The sequence below is a fragment of the Ammospiza nelsoni genome, chromosome 2, assembly GCF_027579445.1.
Source record: "Ammospiza nelsoni isolate bAmmNel1 chromosome 2, bAmmNel1.pri, whole genome shotgun sequence".
Lineage (NCBI taxonomy): Eukaryota > Metazoa > Chordata > Aves > Passeriformes > Passerellidae > Ammospiza > Ammospiza nelsoni.
In genome coordinates, this window is record NC_080634.1 from 29,901,573 (window position 1) to 29,921,259 (window position 19,687).

Consider the following 19,687-nt stretch of genomic DNA (forward strand, 5'->3'; position numbering starts at 1 on the left):
TTCGTGAATGGCAGAAAAAGTTGAAACTTCTTTTGAGTTTTTTTATTACTTACCTTTTTTGATAACTCTGTAATGTGTTTCAGTAATACAATGGGGGGATTGATTAAAGCTCCATTTTAACTACTGTGCTGTTAAAATATAATTTCTTCTAAATAATATTTAAGGCATTGTACCTAATCTTCCCATAAAAATCATTATGGGAAAGACAAAATTAAACAACACAGTCAAAGTGAAACCGTTGGACACTGCTGAATAAAAACTGAAATTATTTGAAACTAGAACATTTTTGCTCTTTTATCCTGCACACCTATGAAAAACTAATTTTTTCTTCTAACATAAAGCAAGCATTTGCTCTCCAAGTTTTGGCATTTCTTGTGAAAATTAAAATTTTAAAATGTCCTTCAGACAACCCTACATATAATAAAGAATAATTATTTGCACAGTGTTAAGCTGTTAACACAGTGTACATACAGTGTTTAGCTGTAACCTATTTGTCTGTTTTACAATCTGCAATCCCCTATCTTTCTATCTCTGTTTTTTGTTTTAAAAGGAAAAATTTGCCTTTCTCAACCATAGACATTTTCCCTGTGCACCCATCAGGGAAAGGAGGGAAGAGATCAGTGAGGAAACACAAACAAGCTTCTGTTACCTGTTTCTCCCAGAATCTCTGAAACCTTTGGCAAAGGGGTTTCTATCAATTTTTAATCTGGTGATCTAAAAGGAAGAAAAAGAGAATTAATTGATATATTCAATTTTTTTTCTTTCAACAAATGAAAAACGTGGATTATTTCCATTCTTGCCCAAGCCACCTCTACAATGATCTTTCACACTTATTTCCCCAGACCTCTGTCAAATGTGCCCTTCCATTATCCATGAACAGATAATCTGCTTACCAAAACATGTCACCAGAGACAGAAATCATGGTAGCATTAGGAAACCTGGCACAGTGCTGGGGCTGAGAAATTGTTCCTGGAGTAGAAGTACACCAGCTGCAAAGCCCCAGGAGTTGTTATTTATCAATGGCCACGTGCTTTGGGAAGCAGGCACACTGCTCAAGTTTGGCTGCTATCTGAGTTATCTCAGCCTCAACACTCCAGATATCCAGCAGCTGGAGGCAACTGATGGACCTTCAAACAATGCTGAAGAGAAAAGCACAGGCTACAGCCCCCAAAGATGTCGGGTGGCCACCCAGTCACACATACAAGTCGCTGTTGCTCTGGTCAGTATCAAGGCAGCCCTTAAGAGTTTTCTGGTCAGTAAATTTTTTAATTTTTTTTTCCCTCCTCTAAACAAAGGAAGTAGCAGCCAGACTGAGTGCTTTGGGGGAATCTTCCTTCGTGCTTTAATTTTAAGCATGAATTCCAAGTTGGTAAATATGGGCTATAACACTGGGATTTTGATCTTGCAGCCTGTTGGCTATTCCACAACCCAGTGTAGCACAAGAGCTTCCCTCTGCCAGCCTCAGCTTGTCCTAAAGATTCTATGTTTGGAATGAAAGAAGAGTGAGATCTCCAGATCCTACCAAATTTGAGGTGGTGTTGCTGAAACTGCTCAAAAGGGACTAGTTTAATGCAGTCTGATCTGAAGGGGATTTGCAGGTGTTTTGCTTCTGTCAGAACCAAGCCCTTACTCTGGATATTAACCTCAAATCTGGAATGCAGCTCCTATTTTTGCAGAAGCTTAATTCGTGAACTTAATTTCCGCTAGCCTGACTTTGCAGCTGTCCTGGGACTTGTGTGTACAGAGACAGATATGTTCTGTGGAGGATGGAATTACAGCAGAGGGAATCCCTGTGGTGGATTTGCTAACATTTTACAATTGTTTCCAGAGACGCTTCCCCCAGTAAGGCAACACTCTGCAGCCACTGGAGGGCATGCAGGCAGATTCAGGGGATTTAGATTTGGTTTTAATGAAAATGTTTCTCCAGCCCACCAGAATCTCCTTACTGGTATTATAAAAATGTGATTGTGTCCCCCAGATCATTTTGAACAAAATTCCCAAACATTTGGAATTCAGAGAGACAGAAATGTCAGTGTTTCCTTATGGTGAGGCAGCTTATGGTGCCAATCCCTGACAGGGATCCCTCCTTTAGCATCTCCCTCCCTGTGTAATTATGTCTTATAATTCCAGTAATTAAGGAAGAATGACAGGCTTAATTCCTGTAATTTCTTTTCCCTATCCTCCTTCTTTGTCTAATCTACAGTCAAGATTTATGGAGTATCTGCATTTGGACAAGGGGAGCAGGAAGTTTCCCATACTGCAATGATAGCAAACCCACCAGCGTGTTGCAATGTTTTTGATGCATTTTGGATCCTGATTTAAGTCAGCTCAAGGGGACCAGACTGGAAATAAAAGCTGGGAGTCATGGGAAGAAAAAGAAGCAGTCATGGGAGCAAGGTCTGCACCTGTGTTCTCTTATACATTGCAAAACAAAAAACTCTAACACATTTCACTAAATTGTTAGAATTCACAATTGTTACAAATTGGTCAAATATTGCAATCTGCCTTAAGGTGATTTAATAGGGGTCTGTCCTTCAGTTCCAGAAGACTGAAGTCTAGTTTAAGAAAAGTGTAGATCACTAACAAAGTTAAGGTCCCTAGAGAAAGAATCCTGCTGTGGTGACATGTTTTCCTTATGGCAATACTAAGTCTCATCACTGAGAACTATGCAGGACCCAAATCATAAAATGGGATTATCATAATTATCATAAAATTACAAATTATCATAAAATCACTGAATGCTTTGGGTTGGAAGGGACCATAAAGATCATCTTGTTCAAACCCACATGCCATGGGCAGGGACACCTTCCTCTAGACCAGGTTGCTCAAAGTCCCATCCAACCTGGCCTTGAACACTTCCAGGGATGGGGCACCCACAGCTTCTCTGGGCAACCTGTGCCAGTGCCTCACCATCATTACCGTAAATAATTCCTTTGTAATATCTAAACTAAACCTACTTTCTTCCACTTTGAAACCATTCCTCTTAACCTGTCACTACATGCCCTTGTAAAAAGTCTCTCCATCTTTCTTGTAGGCTCCCTTCTGGTACTGGAAGACTGCAATTATGTCACTCCAAAGCCTTCTTTTCTGATCCTTACTTACAGTGGGAAGCATTTTGCTTACCCAGTCTCTATCCTGCTGTCCATCCTCTCAAGATATATGAGAAGAGAGGACTCACTCATTTGAAGACTAAGGCAAAAAAAGGTGTTAAGTACCTCAGACTTCCCATCAGATGTTACCAGTTTTCCAGCACTGGTTATCAGGGGGAGGTACACTTTCTTTAACCTTCCTTTCCTGGTTAACTTACCTGTAGAATCCCTTCTTGTTATGCTTTGCATCCCTCACCATGTCTAGTTCCAGCTTTGCCATGGCCTTCCTCACCCAGTCCCTATACGGGGTACCTGTCTTGGTTTCTACTGCCTGTGCATTTGCTTCTTTCCATCTGGCTTTCCCAGCAGGTCGCTACTCAGCCATGCTGCTCTCTTGACTTCCTTGTCTGATTTCTGGCTCCTGGTTGTTGGCCTGTATGGAAGACTCCCTTAGAGATCTGCCACATCTACTCTGCTCCATGCCCTGTTCCTAAGGGCAGGCTCCCAGGAGATCCTAATGACCATCTCCTTGCAGAAGTGGAAGTTTACTTTCCTAAATTTCAGGTATATAACTTGACCCCTTACCTGACCCCTATCCCACAAGACATGCATGCATGAGAATTTCAGTTTATATGCAATGCATGCATTCAAAGGCTTATTTTGTCAACAAACTGATGAGATTGGACCTTTTCAAAACTTTTTCCTTCACTGCTATAAAAAACCCAACTGCTTTGTCTTTAAGAGAACTGATCTGGAGTTATAGTTTTACTGCCCTAAAATTATAGTGAGGACAGGGCACTCTAGTTTTGTACCATGCAGTAACAAGGAAATTTGAACACAACACATCTCTTTACAGTTGCTCTTAGTTACTGATTTTACAATAAAAGCTACATCCGTCTTATCTTCAAAGTGGTTTCCTAGCTAGATACTTCATGTCTACACAATACCCCAGAGCAAGCAAGCATTTTCTTTTCTTTTCTTTTTTTTTTTTTTTTTTGTAAAGTGTAACTTTTCTATGCTTCTCAGAGAAGTTAGCGTCTCAGTCACAAAGAGCACTCTGATTATTTTTGTGAAGGCACAACATAAAAGGAGCATGAAGGATTTACCTGTTGGTTTTGGTAGGCTGTCACTGTGGTGAAAACAGTCTCAGGGAAGTTGAAGGTTTTCACCCCATCTCCTGAAGGAACTGGCTTTGTAGGAGAGAGATCACTGCTGAAATCCTTGCGGATGACATGAACACGAGGCTGATACTTATGCATTGAATGTAAGATTATCTGAAAAGAAAACAAAAAGAAAAGGACTTTTTTTCCCCCAAAATATTTTACACAACATCCAGATGTATAAGGAAGCAGGGATGGAGTAAGAGTTAATATGGAGGAAATTATCCTTTTCTTACAAGCATGTATGAGACAAAGTCGGTGCTCTGAGCAAAGAGCTTTATAGGGTCAGGCAACATTTTGAAGAAAAGCACTGAAATAGGGCAAAAACCTCCATAAATCTGGAAGCAACCACAGACACGTGTGCCCAACAGGACACAGGAGCATCAAAGCAGCAGCAGCACCCTTTCAAGTCTGAGAGGAGCAAGGCTAGGACAGCAGGCACCAGGATTAACTTCTAACTTACATGGCCTTGATCATCAAGCTCGTTGTTGGTCAGCTTGAGCTTGTCAAAACTGACCACCTGCCTCATCCAGGTGTCTCCAGAAGCCAGGGAGTCAGGGTGGATGTAAACCCTGGGGGGCACTGGGGAGTCAGCATTGCCAGCCACCATCCACTTGGAGCTGTGGTACACATATCTGAAAGAGGAAGGGTGGGTGGCTAAGGGAGGTTTTCACTCGCTCACTGCAGGAACACATCCAGGGCTCCCCCTCCCCTGCCACCCTCATGCACCCCAAGCTCTCATTTGCAGTCAGGGGAGAATGTGCTTTATTGCAACCTCCTACCTTCTAAATGAAAACCAGATTACCCCTGAGCCACTTGTTCAGACTTGATTCCTTATTAAAACCACCTTGCAGTTATTTGCCCTGTAAAACTCTGCCACATGTGGCTTCTCAACTCCTTAACCCTCTCTGAGCCAGAGTAAGAGGCTGGAAAGTATGGTAAACAAAGTCCTCTCTGAAAATATTAATAAATACCCTGCAATTTCTGGAAATCTGCATTGTATCTCGTACCAGACTTTGGAAAACACCCAGAATGGGCAATATCCAATAGATACCAGTAAAACAATTGATAAAACAGAATTTCTGGTTTGAAATGTTGCAAAAAAGGAAATTCCATATAGAATTACATACACTGGCATTAGAAGAAAAAAAATATTTTTGTGTTCCTATTCTAGCCATCCTATATATACCATAAAATTTTCTACCACAGCTTTGTCTAGACAATTTTTTTCTCCTGATCTGCAGTTCTTTCCCTCAAAGGCATTTCACAAGCAGTTCTACTGACACCTCTGAGCTCTGCCCTGGGCTGCCCCTCCTTGGGTCTCTACTCAGTTCTGCTAAGATGTTCCAGTCCTTACCTACAAACAGTGACTAATTTCCTGTATTTGCACAAGAAATTGGGGGGGAAAAAAGAAAAAAATAAGAGGAGTCTTTCTTTTCCTTTCCTGTTAATTTGCTCTATGTGGATGCACAAACCAAGCAGGGTAAGAAAATAAATGTATTTTCAATGTCAGTGTTGCTACAACACTCTTAGAAAGAGGAAAAACATCCAGCTGAGCATCAAACACTGTCTTTCTGCTTCCCAGGAAAAGCATTTTTCCTGAGAAAAAACTCTGTACAATTTGGGAACAAAAATGTAGTATTTAGCATTTGAAGCGGAGGTTCAATTCTGAATCCTTCAAATGTGGTTCAGTCAAGACTGTTTGAAGAAAAGTCTTGCTCTCAGGGGTCTTTTAATAAGAATACATAAATCACATCAGTCTGGAGAGTTTTCTGGGATGCAGAGGATCATGAGTTTTCCAGAGTATTTTTTAAGATCAGAAGCCCATTAATATGAGAGAAATCTCCTTTTCCTGTCTTTAGCTCAGCCGTGGGAAGTTTCTCAGTGACTCCAAACTGTAGGTCAGGGACCAATATTCACTGAGGCTGCTGTGCTGGACAGTGAGCACTTTTGAAACAGAGATCACCCAATCCAGTTCAGGCCAGACCTGAAGGGCCTGGCTTATTTCCAAGCTGCTCCTTGCCCATTCCTTTCTTGAGGAAGTAGATTTAGGGCCTGGAGATAACTCAGCCCCTGGAGATAACCCCCATTGGTAACTCCAGTTCCCTCAGACAGTCATTGCTAATTGTGTCAATCAGGAAATGCATGGCAGAGATCTCCTCAATTAAATCTGCTACTTGAAAAGAGAAATATTTCACTCCAAAAGTGCAAGAGAATGTATTAAAACTCTGAGTTGGTGTCTAAAGATGCTGGTCAAATCAGCTATGTTGGTGTAAATCAGTAGGGTCTCCTCCAGCCCATGTTTGCAATGGTGTTTAATGCAGGAGTCTGTCCTAGGCTGTCATTGACAGTAAAGCTGGTACAAGATTCCTTCCTCTGCCCCTGAAAAGCTTACCTGTATCTCTTGTTATCCACAGGGACAATGTCCATGGCAATATAATACTGCTGGTGGGGATCCAAGCCTGTAATTTTCACCCTCATGGCTGGAAACATTCTCCTAGGAACATAAGAGTAGAAATAAGGAAGAAAATGGTGAATAAGGAAGCTGAAGAGGCTCCTTGTGCTCTCTGGCACCAGAAGTGTGCTACTTTACACAGCCCAGTCCTTGGCATGACTCCTCTGGGCTTGGTGTGGGTATAAAAGACTGTGCTGGCAGTGCTTTGAATCTTCAGGTTTTTCCCACTTAGAAAAAGGGGTAACAGGATAACAACCTGTAAGTAATGATAAAATACTCACAATCAAGCACTCTGTTCCCAGTTTCTAGCAGACAATTCTGCTATGCTTCACACAAATCATCCTCTCTAAGGCATTCCTAGGATGGGCAGTGTACCTTGTGTTTTTCCCACTGGCCATCCACCTGTAATTCTTCTCTCATATTCCATTAAATGCAGGATCACTTTAGTTCTCTTTTTTTGGGAATGTCACATTTCAGTAAAGAGTTTAACAGTATTGAGGTAACATTTGAAGTAAATGCATCATCCTGAAAGATCCTGTGGTTCTCATGTTTGCAGTTATTTAAGAAAAACACCCCTCAAATTAATCTGCTCATTAGGAAAGTACTTCACATTCAGCAGAAACACTGGCATTATGTCATGGCTTCCTTGAACTCCTGGTAGTGCAATATTTTTAATAGGTGTTGTCTTTTCTATGCCATATGATCCAGATCTATCTTAAGCATTTTCTCCTGATAGACAAGGTATGGAACTCTAAACCAACAAGAAACAATTCCCAGCCTTTTTCTTCTTGTCTGAGCACAAGTTAAGCTCTGCTAAACACAGTCACTGTTGTGGAAATGTTTGTAGCTAGGCAATTATTTCAGAAGAGAACAGATCCTTTTAACCTTAAAGCATGTTAGTGTTAGTGTGGCTATGGCATAATTTCTCCTTCTTAAAAATTTTATGGTGGCCAGTAGACCAATTTCTATTCTACACCTCCCTCAAAGAGCATGCTGAGGGAATTACTTATGCCGTATTATATTTCTAACTCATGTGGTATTTTTACACCTTCATAAAATCTGAGGAGCCGAACTGAATGAGGTGCAGGAGGAATTGAGCAACACTGAAATCAGAGCAGAGCACTGAAGGAAATCCTGCATTGTTTCACTGACTGTTAACCCAGACCTGAGCTCTACCTAAGTGGCTTTTCAGCCTTTATCTGAGAAAAACTTAAGCTCAAGTCCTACAGGATGGTGTTACTCAATTAAATGACTTCTGCCTAGAAAATACAGAGCTTTGGTAGGAGAAACCCCAAAAGTACTACATGATTATGCAAGATCATATTCTGCTTCTCTGATAAGTTGACATATCCTTGAGGGATGGAAGTATGTGGATGGAGGGAGGATATTAAAGGGTAATTTAAGATCACAATGCCAAAATAGTAGGAAAGTGTACAAGAAATGTTTCTAGGAGTCATCCCTACAAACCATCGTGACACTTTCTCTTCTATTTAATGAGAAACAGTGAAATGTCAGAGAAGATTTAGTTCTCCTTCCAACATTTCTGTTTCTCAGAGTATTGCTAGTGAACACAGCCTGGAGGAGGAAGAAAACAGTGACAACATCTCCAGGCATGTCTCTCAAACTTTGCGCTACAGGGATGTGATCATGAGGATCTATTTCATTCTTTCCCAGGCAAGCCTCATAGAGCCCCATGCAGAAGAGTGTGGGGAGGAAGAGGATGCTCAGCCTTTGCCTTGCCCACAGCTCTTTCATTTCAGGCCACCCTGAGAAGATAAGAGCTGACCTATTAGTAACTGCATCTGCTTAGGAAAAGGGCATTTATCCTGGGGGGTGGGGGAGCACTGCCCCACAGCTGCCACAGCACAGCTAACCCGAGTTATGAGAGACGTAAAACTGTCAGAAAAATCGTCTGCAGAAACCCTTCAAGGAGAGAGCAATTTGTGCAACTGATGGTGTGAGTTTGCTAGTAGAATGACTGGGGGGGAGGTGGGGAAGGAATAATGGATTAGTCTTGAGTGGCTTGAGGGCATTACCTTGTTTCTGCCACAATGGCTCATTAAATCTGCCAAGCCAAATGGGTACAGGATGTGGCATTTTACAGTCCAGCTCTCTTTAATTAGAGAGAGGTGGCTTGGGAGCAGCTAAAGAGGTAGGTCATGTTTCAGAGGGCTGATGAGAAACCCAGGATTAAATCAGAGTCTCTTTGGGTCTAAATCTGCACACTGTGTTTTGAATGAGCTGTGTGTCCCAAAAAGTTCTCTCCAAATCTGCAGCCCCGTGTAAAGTTGCAGTATAGCCTGTGGGGTTGTTTGCTTATGAAATGCCTTGTAAAAGATTACCACAGACCATTCAGCAGGCTTAGAGGCTAATCTCTAAAATGATCGGAGAGAGCTTGGCTAAACCCACTACTTTCTCTAAGGTTTAAGTGTATTTTTCAAGTTTTGTAAATTACTGCTGTTTTTCTTTTTCTGTGGGTATAAAAGTAACTTAGGTTTCTTTGCTATAAAGATGTAGCCTGGAACTGTCACAGCAGGTCTACAGCAGCAGTGCTGTGTGGAAAGAGGGAAATGGAAAAGGCAGAGGCTAATAGTGGAGGCTTAGGGATGTGCTCGTGTATAATCCTGGTAAAGTCCCTGTTCTCTGCATTTCCTCTTGGCTGGCTCTTGGCTGCCCAGAGGCACCAGCCTTATAAAAAACAAAGGTTTGGAAGGAATTCAGGCCATTTGGATATGTCTGGATTAATAAACAGTCAAGAATCTTTCATCTAGAAAGCTATCAGCTTCAGTCAACAGCTACAGACACAAGGGCTGTCTGTTTTCACAGGGAACATGTGATGACATCTGATATATTTTAGGACGAGGTTTTATATCAGCAGCAGTTTGGGATGATCAAGTTATTTATATGTTAGCTTTATCACTCAGCAGGAAAACAGTCCTCCAAAACTTAAGATTGTGAACTTACACAGTACCCTTATAGAGGAAATATGATGTGATATGAAATAATTTATTACTACTGCTTTAGGACCACTTAGAAGTGTTTAAAAAACATTTTAGCAACAACAATGTGCCTCAGTGTACTCAATTTCTGGTTTTCTCCATAATGAGATTGGAGTTTATGAACATCAAATGTGAAGAAAACTGATGGTAGAAAAATAGCTCTAGAACTTAGTTTAAAAGTATTTGCCAGCACAGGAGTGTACTCATATTAAGAACCAATTTTGGGAACTTTGAACAAAAAAAAAAATTAGTTGGGTTGTGGCAGCTAGCAGTATATTTTTTGGTGGTGGTATTCAAAATTTTCTTTTAAAATACAGTTTAATTTTACTTTGTAAAAACTGGTCATAGGAGGAGGATCACAGATATATCCCCAAACTGGGGTTTTTTCCCAATAGAATAAAGCTTCAGTTTCTTACCCTTAAGTTAGGAACTTAGATAAGAGTAGATTTGTATAAGGGTGACATCTATTAAACGCAAACCCTAAAATGAAGGGATGTGCTCTTCAACTTCAGCAAAAGAAATAGACAGAATAGTCATTTCCCAGGCATACAAATAATCCACTTGAGAAACTCTGCAAAATAATCTGATTTAGGTCTGCAGATTAAGTATGCACAGTGTTTACAACGTATGTGAGTTTACAGGGAAACCTGAAGTTATCCTTGTTATTTCATATCTCATATTTCCTTGCATTTAAGATTGAAGCCAAATGTAGATTTCTTTAGAGAAACAAATGTGTAAGGAATGAAAGAAAGGAAAGGAAGGCAAGGCAAGGCAAGGCAGTGGAGGAATGCCCTTCTGTTTCCCTCTGCAGCACGGGATTATGTAGAGATTGTATTTTGAGAGGAAAAGCTGAGGGCAGGGCTTGGTAGCAAATGGATTTATTGTTTATGAAGGAGAAGGAGACCAGAAGATCTTCTCAGTAGCTCCCAAACGGGACATTCTTCTGGAACCTGGACCAAGGTTATCTGGCCCACAGGGCCAGGAACTCTAAAAATCAGTTTGATAGGTTGTTATGAGAAGTCCTCTCCATGGCCCCTTTCAGCATCAACAGAGCTTGATTACAAAATCTCTTCTGCTCTCTCTAACTGAGGAGCTCTTTGGCACCCACCTTTCTTTCCACTGGAAAGGAAAAATAACACCTGGTAATGCGAACAGCCCTGAGTACATTCTATGAAGAACTCAGACTCATTATTTCAGGAAAGCAAAGAGACTGCAGGCAAAGTACCCCTTAACCTGTCAGGAAGCACAGAGAAGTCAGGAGAGGACAAGGTCACCTCTTTCGCTCACTGATGGTTTTTTCCAGTCTTATTACAAATCCTGGCCATCAGCATTTTGGTTTGAGCATTCCTGAGCACAGATATGATAAGTGTGATATGGCAGATGAGCTCATTCCCCCCCATTGCTGAGGTGAGGTCCCAGCTCTGTTACAGGTAGAACGTGTGTTCCCAGAACAATACCTCTGGGATGTGCTGGGATGCATGGTAGCATTCACAAAAGCACCTCCATAAACAGTAGGCAGCTGTTCCCTTCCAGGGGAGGACTCCAAGCACTCCCTGCAGGTATTCCCCCAGGAATTTCCCCCCACTTTGGGCAGCACTCCTATGCATCAGTTACCAAACAGTTACCCCTGCAGCTCAGATGATCACACACATTAAATAGGGACTGCAGGGATGTGAGAAATGTTTCAAATTCATCCACTGACGCTACCACTATGATCACTGTTAGTAAAGGAGAGCAGAGAAAAAGAGTTTAAAATTATTTTAGGACTAGTTGTTCAAATCAGTGTGACCTGGGGCTTAAGATGAACTTGTTTTATTTTGTACAGAGTCCAAGGTTGGCTTTCAAACAAAAAGGAGATGAAGGTAACTGCATATTTGAATGACTGCAGCTGACAGCCATTTGCATCTTTTACACAAGGAACAAAGGTGTCTTTTTATAAGCATCTGATTAAAATCTAAATAAAAATTCTTTGATGGAAAGGAAAAAGGAAGAGTTATAAGAGGACTGGAGTAGGTTTATGGAAACAGACAAAAAAAAGACATCTATAAATACAGCATCAAGAAAAGAAAAACAACAAAGCAGAATTGGAAATGAGTGAGAGTAGGAGTCTGAAAGTCAAAAAATGCAGGGCAGGATATAGCCCCATAACTATGTTTGAAATGAGAACGTAGGTTAGAAATTAGCATTACACAGCAAGAGCAGAGAGACCTTGTGGGGACAGGCAGGAACCAGGCAGTGCTTTACAAGTCATAGAAAATTTAGGAGCAGCTGTAGTTATAGGCAACTAAGTCTGTAATTATAATGGCTTTCAAAACAAGAAGGCCTTATGGGATTCAGGGTTTCCAAAGAGAAAGCAACAGGAGTAAAATCTTCTGTGGGGGAGGAAGCAGATGCAAATTACTCTGTGTGTCTCTAACAATTTGAATAAGTAGTAGGAAATCTTCAGGAAATAACACCAGTTCTTCTATTTATGCCAGAAATAATAAAATCTAATCTCTGGGACACATCATGTATCATGCATCCCATATGGAGAAACAGGACTGCTAGATCCAGCTCTCATCCATCACAGACACATCTTCTCTGAGAGAAAACTCTTTAACCTGTTGAACTGTTTAACCATTTAATTTGCAAATTCTATCACACCAGTAAAGACTATCCCCAATAAACAGGTGTATTACCTAAAAAGACTGACCAGCTCTTCATTGTGGTTTGCAATGATTAACCTACAAATGTAGTCAACAGAAAAAGAAAAAACCAGCAGCATTCCAATATTGTTAACATCACTTCTGGAGAAGAACATCATCAAGTAGAAAAAACACATCTATTTAGTATTTACATAGATTTACTGTGGGCAGTAATGTGACAGTTGGCTATCAGGACTCAAGTAATCACAAGCATCTCCTTTCAAGTAGAAAGGATATTATTTAGGATTAAAATGAATATATTATTTGCATGGGCAGTTATGACTCTATTGTGATACATGATCTTCTGTAAGTGAGAAAATTATCCACACTGGAGCTTGCAAGATGTCAGAAAGGTCAGCTACTTTGTTCAGAAATGTGTGAGCTGCCAAGATCCTCTTCATGCCACTAAATTTCAGCCATTTTCATTCAAACTGGTGAGCAAGGACATATTTATGCTGGGTTTAAGAATCTACTCCATGTATCATCGGAGAATTCATTATAGTTAATCTAACAGGCAATAATGTTTTATTTTAAGTTTCTGAAAACAGCATGGTCCAGGCACCAGGACAATTAATCCAGAAAGAAGGAAGATGGCTCTTCCAGTGCCGTATTTAATGATGCTTGACAGATCCTTTAATCTGTTTAGGTCTCAATGTCACCACTGTTGAAAAGAAGATAATAATGATTGTCTCTGTGTCTGCTTTAACATTTGCAGAGAGGAGGTGTTGCACAATAGTGAGTGATATCATTCCTGTTACTTTGCCTCTTCTGTTTGAGGCAGGTCAAAACCAGCAGCCCACTCTGTACTGGTGAAAAATGCTTCCTTTGCCACTGAAATCTAAAACTGGGAGCTAATCTGGCTCTGATAATCTTTTTCAGGGATGATCTGGGTTATTTGTCCAGTGTAATTTTCCTTGGATTATCTGGACTTTCTGGGACTAGAGAGCAATAGCACTCACTTCACAAGAATGTAAAACAACAAGTCGAGCTTTTCTGGAAAAAAATTGAGAGCTCAGACATGAAACAGCCCTGTAAACAATAGAGCACGGTGTATTTTCCCCAAAACTTGGGTAAAATTTCCCTGCTGCATCTCCGCGGCACAGGCGGGACAGCTCCCGGGTCGCTCCCGGCGTTTGCTCGCCGTGGCGGGCTCTGTCCGTGGTGCTGACGTTCGCCTTCTCCGCTTCAATCGGAATTCAAACCTCATTAGGTGAAGGTAGGAAACGGCCTGCTCATGCAAACGTGCCTAAAAAATCCTAGTTTGGGACATCTATAAATGTACAACTGCCTCTAGGTTGTGTTTTGGCAGACTCCTGGCCATTTTTAAATGGGGGTCAGCAGTGAAGATCTTTCCCTTGGCTAACCTGTCATGGTGAGGTTTTCCTTTTCAAAAAATCTGGCTAATTAGTGGCTCTTTCTAACCTCAGCTGTCATGGTATCACTGCAATAGCAAAGGAAAGCATTAAGGTTGCACGGTTTTTATACAGGAAGTCTTTTACACTATTTAGAGTGGCGGGAAGACATTCATTTGGTGCAAAGGTGAGTTTGAATTTCACTATATTTGAGATTAAATCAATAAGTTCATGAAGTGCTATGGAAACTTGAAAGGAGACTCAAATGGCTCACCCTCAAATTTATAGCTCATCTTAAATTCAGTACAGTCAACAGTACAATGATTGTTTCCTGATTTATTTGCTCAAAGGAACAACTATCTTCAATGGTTTCCTGCAGCTGCCACTTCTCCTTTGGAGCCACTTATTCAAAAAGTCATATGAAACAACTTCACTTGTCTTAAGAAAGCTAATAGGAAACACAGCTGAGAAACTCAGACAGCCATTTAAATTTTTATGCATGTTTATCCCTTTGAATTATAAGAAGGAATAAAAAACTTTCTTAAGAACCAATTAAATAAAAATTGGGTTTTTTGGTTATGATTTCTTTTTTAACTAGACAGAAATCCAGAGATGTCTTACCTGCCTGCTTTCGTGATGATCATCTCTGTCCCAATGTCATGAAATCTTTTCCAGAGGTCTGCACACTGCAACTCTACCTGGATCTCTTCCATGGATGAAGGTGGAGGAGGCTGAGGGCCTGAGCCACCAGATGTAAGGTCAGAGTGGGAGCCAAATGAGCAGGACGTCCTTTCTGCCAGCACCTCTGTGTCTGACCCAGTGCTCTGTTCTGAGTCTGCAAAGTAAAGAAGCCAGGTAAGACCCTTCAGTTCTACCTGCTGTGAGGGGTAAGGGGAGGGAAGAGAAGGAAAGTGAACACAGGAAGTGCTAAAGAATGGTTACAGTGGCCTTTTATATGGCATGTATATGTATGGGGTTTTGTGATTTATAGCCTGATTTGAGGCTTTGAGTTTCCAACATGATATCTAGCTGCTTTTGCAAAATTTTAGAAACATCTGTAAAAAAGGAACCTTAACATAAAATATAAATAGTAGGAAGCAATGGCAGGAGTGCAAAACATAGATGAGAAACAGAAATGAAAAAAAATTAATTCAGCCTATCATTTCAAGCTAAGATAAGGTGGGCTTACTGGAAAACTACATACCATTTAATTGAATATTCTCCTGCAATACTATCAAAGAGTTGGTTATTTTTAAACAACACAGTTTTTTATTCTCTTTAATATCTTCGTCATCAAAAACAATGAACGTTTTTCTGTTTGGCAGCACTATTTTGGAAATGTGTTTTATTTGCTCCTATAAAACTTTTTTGAACAATGATATTTCCTGGAAAGATACCCATTAATCTTTTGGTGAGGAAAATGCTCTAGGCTACTAAAGGACAAAAAAAGGTGATAGTAAACATATGGAATATGATACCAAGGAAACAACCGAAGCAAACTGCAGAAAAGATCCCATGTACCACCTATATGGGGGAGAATAAGAAGATTTGCTCAAAAAATAAACAAACAAGTGAGCTTCAACTAGTTTAAAAGTCCTGGCATGTTGAGTCAGGTGACCATTTCTTTGCAAAAATATTTAATGTATTTATTAGGTAGATACGTTGTATATATTTAGTCCTCATTTTCATACAGAGGGCTAAGATGAAATTTTGCAAATAGCAGTGTTGCACACCCACATTGCATCAAAATAATTCACAATACATTCTGCAAAGCAATGTGCTTATGTTTCCAACCTTATTTTTAATAGATTTGTACAAGTATTATGTAGATTATATTTAGGAAAATAATAAAATTACATTAAACACTCCATCAAATCGCTCAGGAAGAGTTCTGTGGGTTTCAAAGAACATACAGAAACAATATTTTAGAGTGTCCTCATTGCTCACACCAGTAAAAGCATCCCAGTGAATGAACAAGACAGCTATTTACATGTGTTCTCTGCACGTGAAGAAAGAAAGAGTTATCTCTGTCTGCAATGGAAACCTAAGGAGACAAAAAGTAACAATCTGTGCTAAAAATGTGATTAAATCATGGCATGTAAAATTACTTCCATACCATGGAAATGCCAGAAACTCTTTAACAACCCTGAGGTTGTGGAGGCTGAGTCTGAAGTTTATGGAGTTTCTGAGAGATGTCTCCTGGAGCAGCCTGCACATCAGTGCAGGTCAAGAAGAGGCTACAGTTAAGAAGAAGGAGGCAGTGAAAATACCACCCACAGAACCACCATCCTCACCTCCTGCCACATGGAAACATTTCTGGAAAATCCATTTTGCTGTGGTATGGACATAAACTCTTTGACTGATAGTTTATGAGAAACTTCCAGCCCCAAGGATCGTCAGGAAATATTTCTCTTTTATGAGAGCCCTAGGTGATGTCACTGGACAGTGGACATTTTGTTCAAGGGGCGTTTTCAGTAAGCTTTGTCAGTTATTTAGGCAATCTGCGAGGACAATGTAGAAGTTCTGCAGGAGAGAAAGGTTCAGTACTTATTGCTCCCAATCCATTTTGAAAAGGGAGTTCTTTATGTCTGCCATGGACTTCCAAGTTAGGCTGAAGCAATAATAGGTCTATTCCTCTAAAGAAGCGCAAACTTATGCATAGAGGATTGTTACATGGAGACCAGTCCTACATCCAAAACTAATATCCTACACACAGGGTGATTCCAGACAATATGGGATAATCTCTTGGGGTTCTGTGGCCATGGGACAGATAATCAGCCTTACAGTACAGAGGGGCTGAGACATTTGCTCCCTGCTTCACTACCCCGGTGACACTGGAGCAAATCTTATCTTCTTCCTCTAGCTGAAATTATTCAACCTCAAATTGTTGGAGAAGTAATCATGAGAAAGGGTCACTATGCTTAGGTCTCCCTAGGAATGGTTAATCAATTTTTTCCTTCAACAAAATGAGAGAGGATACTTTACAAATCACAGTAACATTTGCTTGTATACCTGCTCATGTCCTAAACCATTAACCAGAAGTCTTACACCTTCTCTGAGACCACAGAATACAGAATCAGTTACACTGGAAAAGACCTCTGAGATCATCAAATCCAATCTATGGCTGAACACCACCATGTCAACCAGACCATGGCGCTAAGTGCCACATCCAGTCTTTCCTTTAACAGGGACAGTGACTCCTTCACTTCCCTGGGCAGCCCATTCCAATGTCTAACCACATTTTCTGTAAAGAAATTCTTTTTCATGTCCAACTTAAAGATAAACTACACTGGGGGTCTGAAGGGACTGGATCTAGGAAAAAACAGAGCCCTCCTTCTGCAATGAGGTACTAAACTGTGGGTCTGAGTCTGAAGAGAAGGGTTTAGACCACATCATCCGGGCTTGGTTCAGGCACTCAGAAACCGTCCTCCGAGGCAGTATGGTAAATGGCCAACAGATGGCACTTGGCTGGGTGCTGTCCCCACTTCATTCCAGCCTTTCCTGGACAGCCTTTCAAACTGGACATGTGGCTGGCGCTTTGGGAATACCATGGAATAGCATGCTGCAAAAAATTAAGTATCAGGGGTTTAAGCTCCCTCTCACTGATTTATACTGATATTATCCCAAGTGACTTTACACATTTCTAGAGAGGCATTTATTCATGGAAGTCAAAGGAGAGCCATAATCTTCCAAGCTGGCAAAAATCAAAAACTGCAAAAGGAGTTCACTAATTACTGACAAGCCAGTATCTACCCAAATATGTGGTACCATACAAAGCAGAATAGAACTTTTTTACCCCCAGGGATACTACTTTGTGCCCTGAGATATGAACTATTATTACCCCCAAGTTAGTGTACAGAACAGTGACTACCTCTCCTTCTTCCAATTTGGGAAATTGAGAGTTACTAGTGTTGTTGCTCTTAGTTCAGACTTAATAGGCACTGAGACCTGTTTTTTGTTTTCTTCAGCCTTTCCTGAGCTAAGCTCTCCTGAATGCTGTCATCCAGTTGGAGATACTTAGTCCAGATCCAGGGATTCAGGGGAGATTAAGTGCATCTGAAATTCAACCCTAGTGACACTTGATTTCTTCATGCACATGCAACTTTGCTAAACTCAGAGAAATTACTTTTACTTTACTTCGGTGTGAGGAGAGGGAAAGCAGGCAATATCTCCTGAAGCCCCAATATGATTTACAAAACTGTGAGCATCCAGAGATGCAGCCTGGGGCTGGTACTACATATTGTGTATGACTGAAGGACAAACAGAAGGATTTCTGAGGAAGATAAGATACTTGTAGTTTCTTCTAGCTCCGAAGTGACAAGATAAGAGCATTTGTCTCTCCTTTAAGAGGTGCCTTATACAAAAGCCCACATTCTGAACTCAAGGTGCCATCAGAGGGAAATGCAGATCCCCCATGACATGGCTTCCTATGGGAAGACCTTCTCAGAATACTGCCCCAGGAATGCTGACTCTCCTGCACTATGTTAGGCTGCAATCCTACTGTGTCTGGTTGTGGCACTCAGGGATATGGTTCAGGGGGGATTCTGGTGGCGCTAGTTTGACTGTTGTAGATGATTTTGAAGGTCTCTTTCAACCCTCACAAATCTTTAATTTGTGCCACTTTAGGCATAAGTTAAACAAGCCACAATTAAAGTAATTTTATTATTTTCTCTTGCTAGGTAACAGTCCTTGAGAAATAATACTTCACAACCAGCTCATCCATCACTGGCCACTAACAAAAGTGGGAGTAGATGCAACTGAGGTTTCTAGACCTACAGTATTTCTCTGGACTTTCAGTTGGGACTGTCTCAGGTCAAAATGTTCCTTATTGCTTTTACAGGAAGCCATGACCTTGCACTTTCTGATCTTATATGTTTTTTTCACGAAGTCGTTCCTCTCACCTCTCTGATTGAAGCAAGGCCCTTCCTGCTGCACCACAGCTATGGAGGTGGACATCTCCAAAGCTACCGCTGACTGCACAGTTCGTATCAATCTGCCTACTTCATTTCCCCATTCTTTCAACTCTTTTCTAAAACTATCTATTTCCATTCTTGCTCATTCCTTATGTTTTTTTTCTGATGTTTCCACCAATTATTCGTGCTGTTCTATGGAGTGATGTGTAGCCAGAAGAAAACACAAACATTTTAGTCTTTGTGGAGACAGACATGGTGACCACAGGGAAATGCCAGTGCTTAGCTCTGCCAGACTAATAGGTTTTTCCTTACAGATAATACAGAGGAAATACTAAAAATCTCTCCCTTGTTACAGGAACTTGCTGGACAAACAGACTGACCAAGTGTTTTTGACCATGGGACCTGCACTGATCTGTCAAAGCCAGACAGGTTATTGCAAGAACTGCATTTCAAGGAGGTCTAAACTATCTAATGGGAAAATACCATAAATTTAATGGAAAAGATCCCTGGGTTCAATGTGCAAAAAAAGTCTCTAAGGCCTGAAGGCTATAACTCTCTTTCACTGTCACTGAGCAAAAAGAGTTCCCTTTTCTACTGCCGCGTTGGATGGCTTCCAACCATCCCTTCTTGCCACGCTGACCATGCATCCAGCTGCTGACTGCAGTTCAGCTGAATTGGAGGACAAGAAATTTCTCAGCCCTTTTAGCAACCCTTGAGTCCAACCAGACCAGAGGGTCACTTTCAAAGCTTCTAGGCCATTTCTGAGCTTATAGAACAAAATTGAAGTAGTTCAGATTTTTTTCTTTCTTAATCACTTTCACACTTCTACTATCTCTGTATCACCCTGGAAATCCTCAACTTATATTTTTTTCTGATCCACAAATCCCTAGGCTTCTTGTTGGCAGAGAGGAAGGAAAACATCATTCTGACAAGCATGGTGACTCTGAGGTCAGCATCTGCACTGAGTGCCCCAAGATGATAGAGAATAACCCCAACCAGTTTCCAGCACCAGTGCCCTGGGATCAGAACTGTCCC

At 40.9% G+C, this 19,687-nt stretch overlaps 1 protein-coding gene across 1 annotated transcript in view; it reads right to left on the reverse strand.

The window, feature by feature from the left end:
• The window catches only part of TBX15 (T-box transcription factor 15), an 89,508-nt gene that overhangs the window by 22,420 nt on the left and 47,401 nt on the right, over positions 1 to 19,687 (reverse strand). Inside the window, exons 2-6 of the mRNA XM_059466142.1 lie at positions 14,361 to 14,574; positions 6,645 to 6,746; positions 4,713 to 4,884; positions 4,196 to 4,363; positions 650 to 714 (exon numbers count right to left, since the gene is read on the reverse strand). Of these exons, the coding sequence (XP_059322125.1) occupies positions 650 to 714; positions 4,196 to 4,363; positions 4,713 to 4,884; positions 6,645 to 6,746; positions 14,361 to 14,574 (721 nt within the window). The remainder of the gene's footprint in view (positions 1 to 649; positions 715 to 4,195; positions 4,364 to 4,712; positions 4,885 to 6,644; positions 6,747 to 14,360; positions 14,575 to 19,687) is intronic.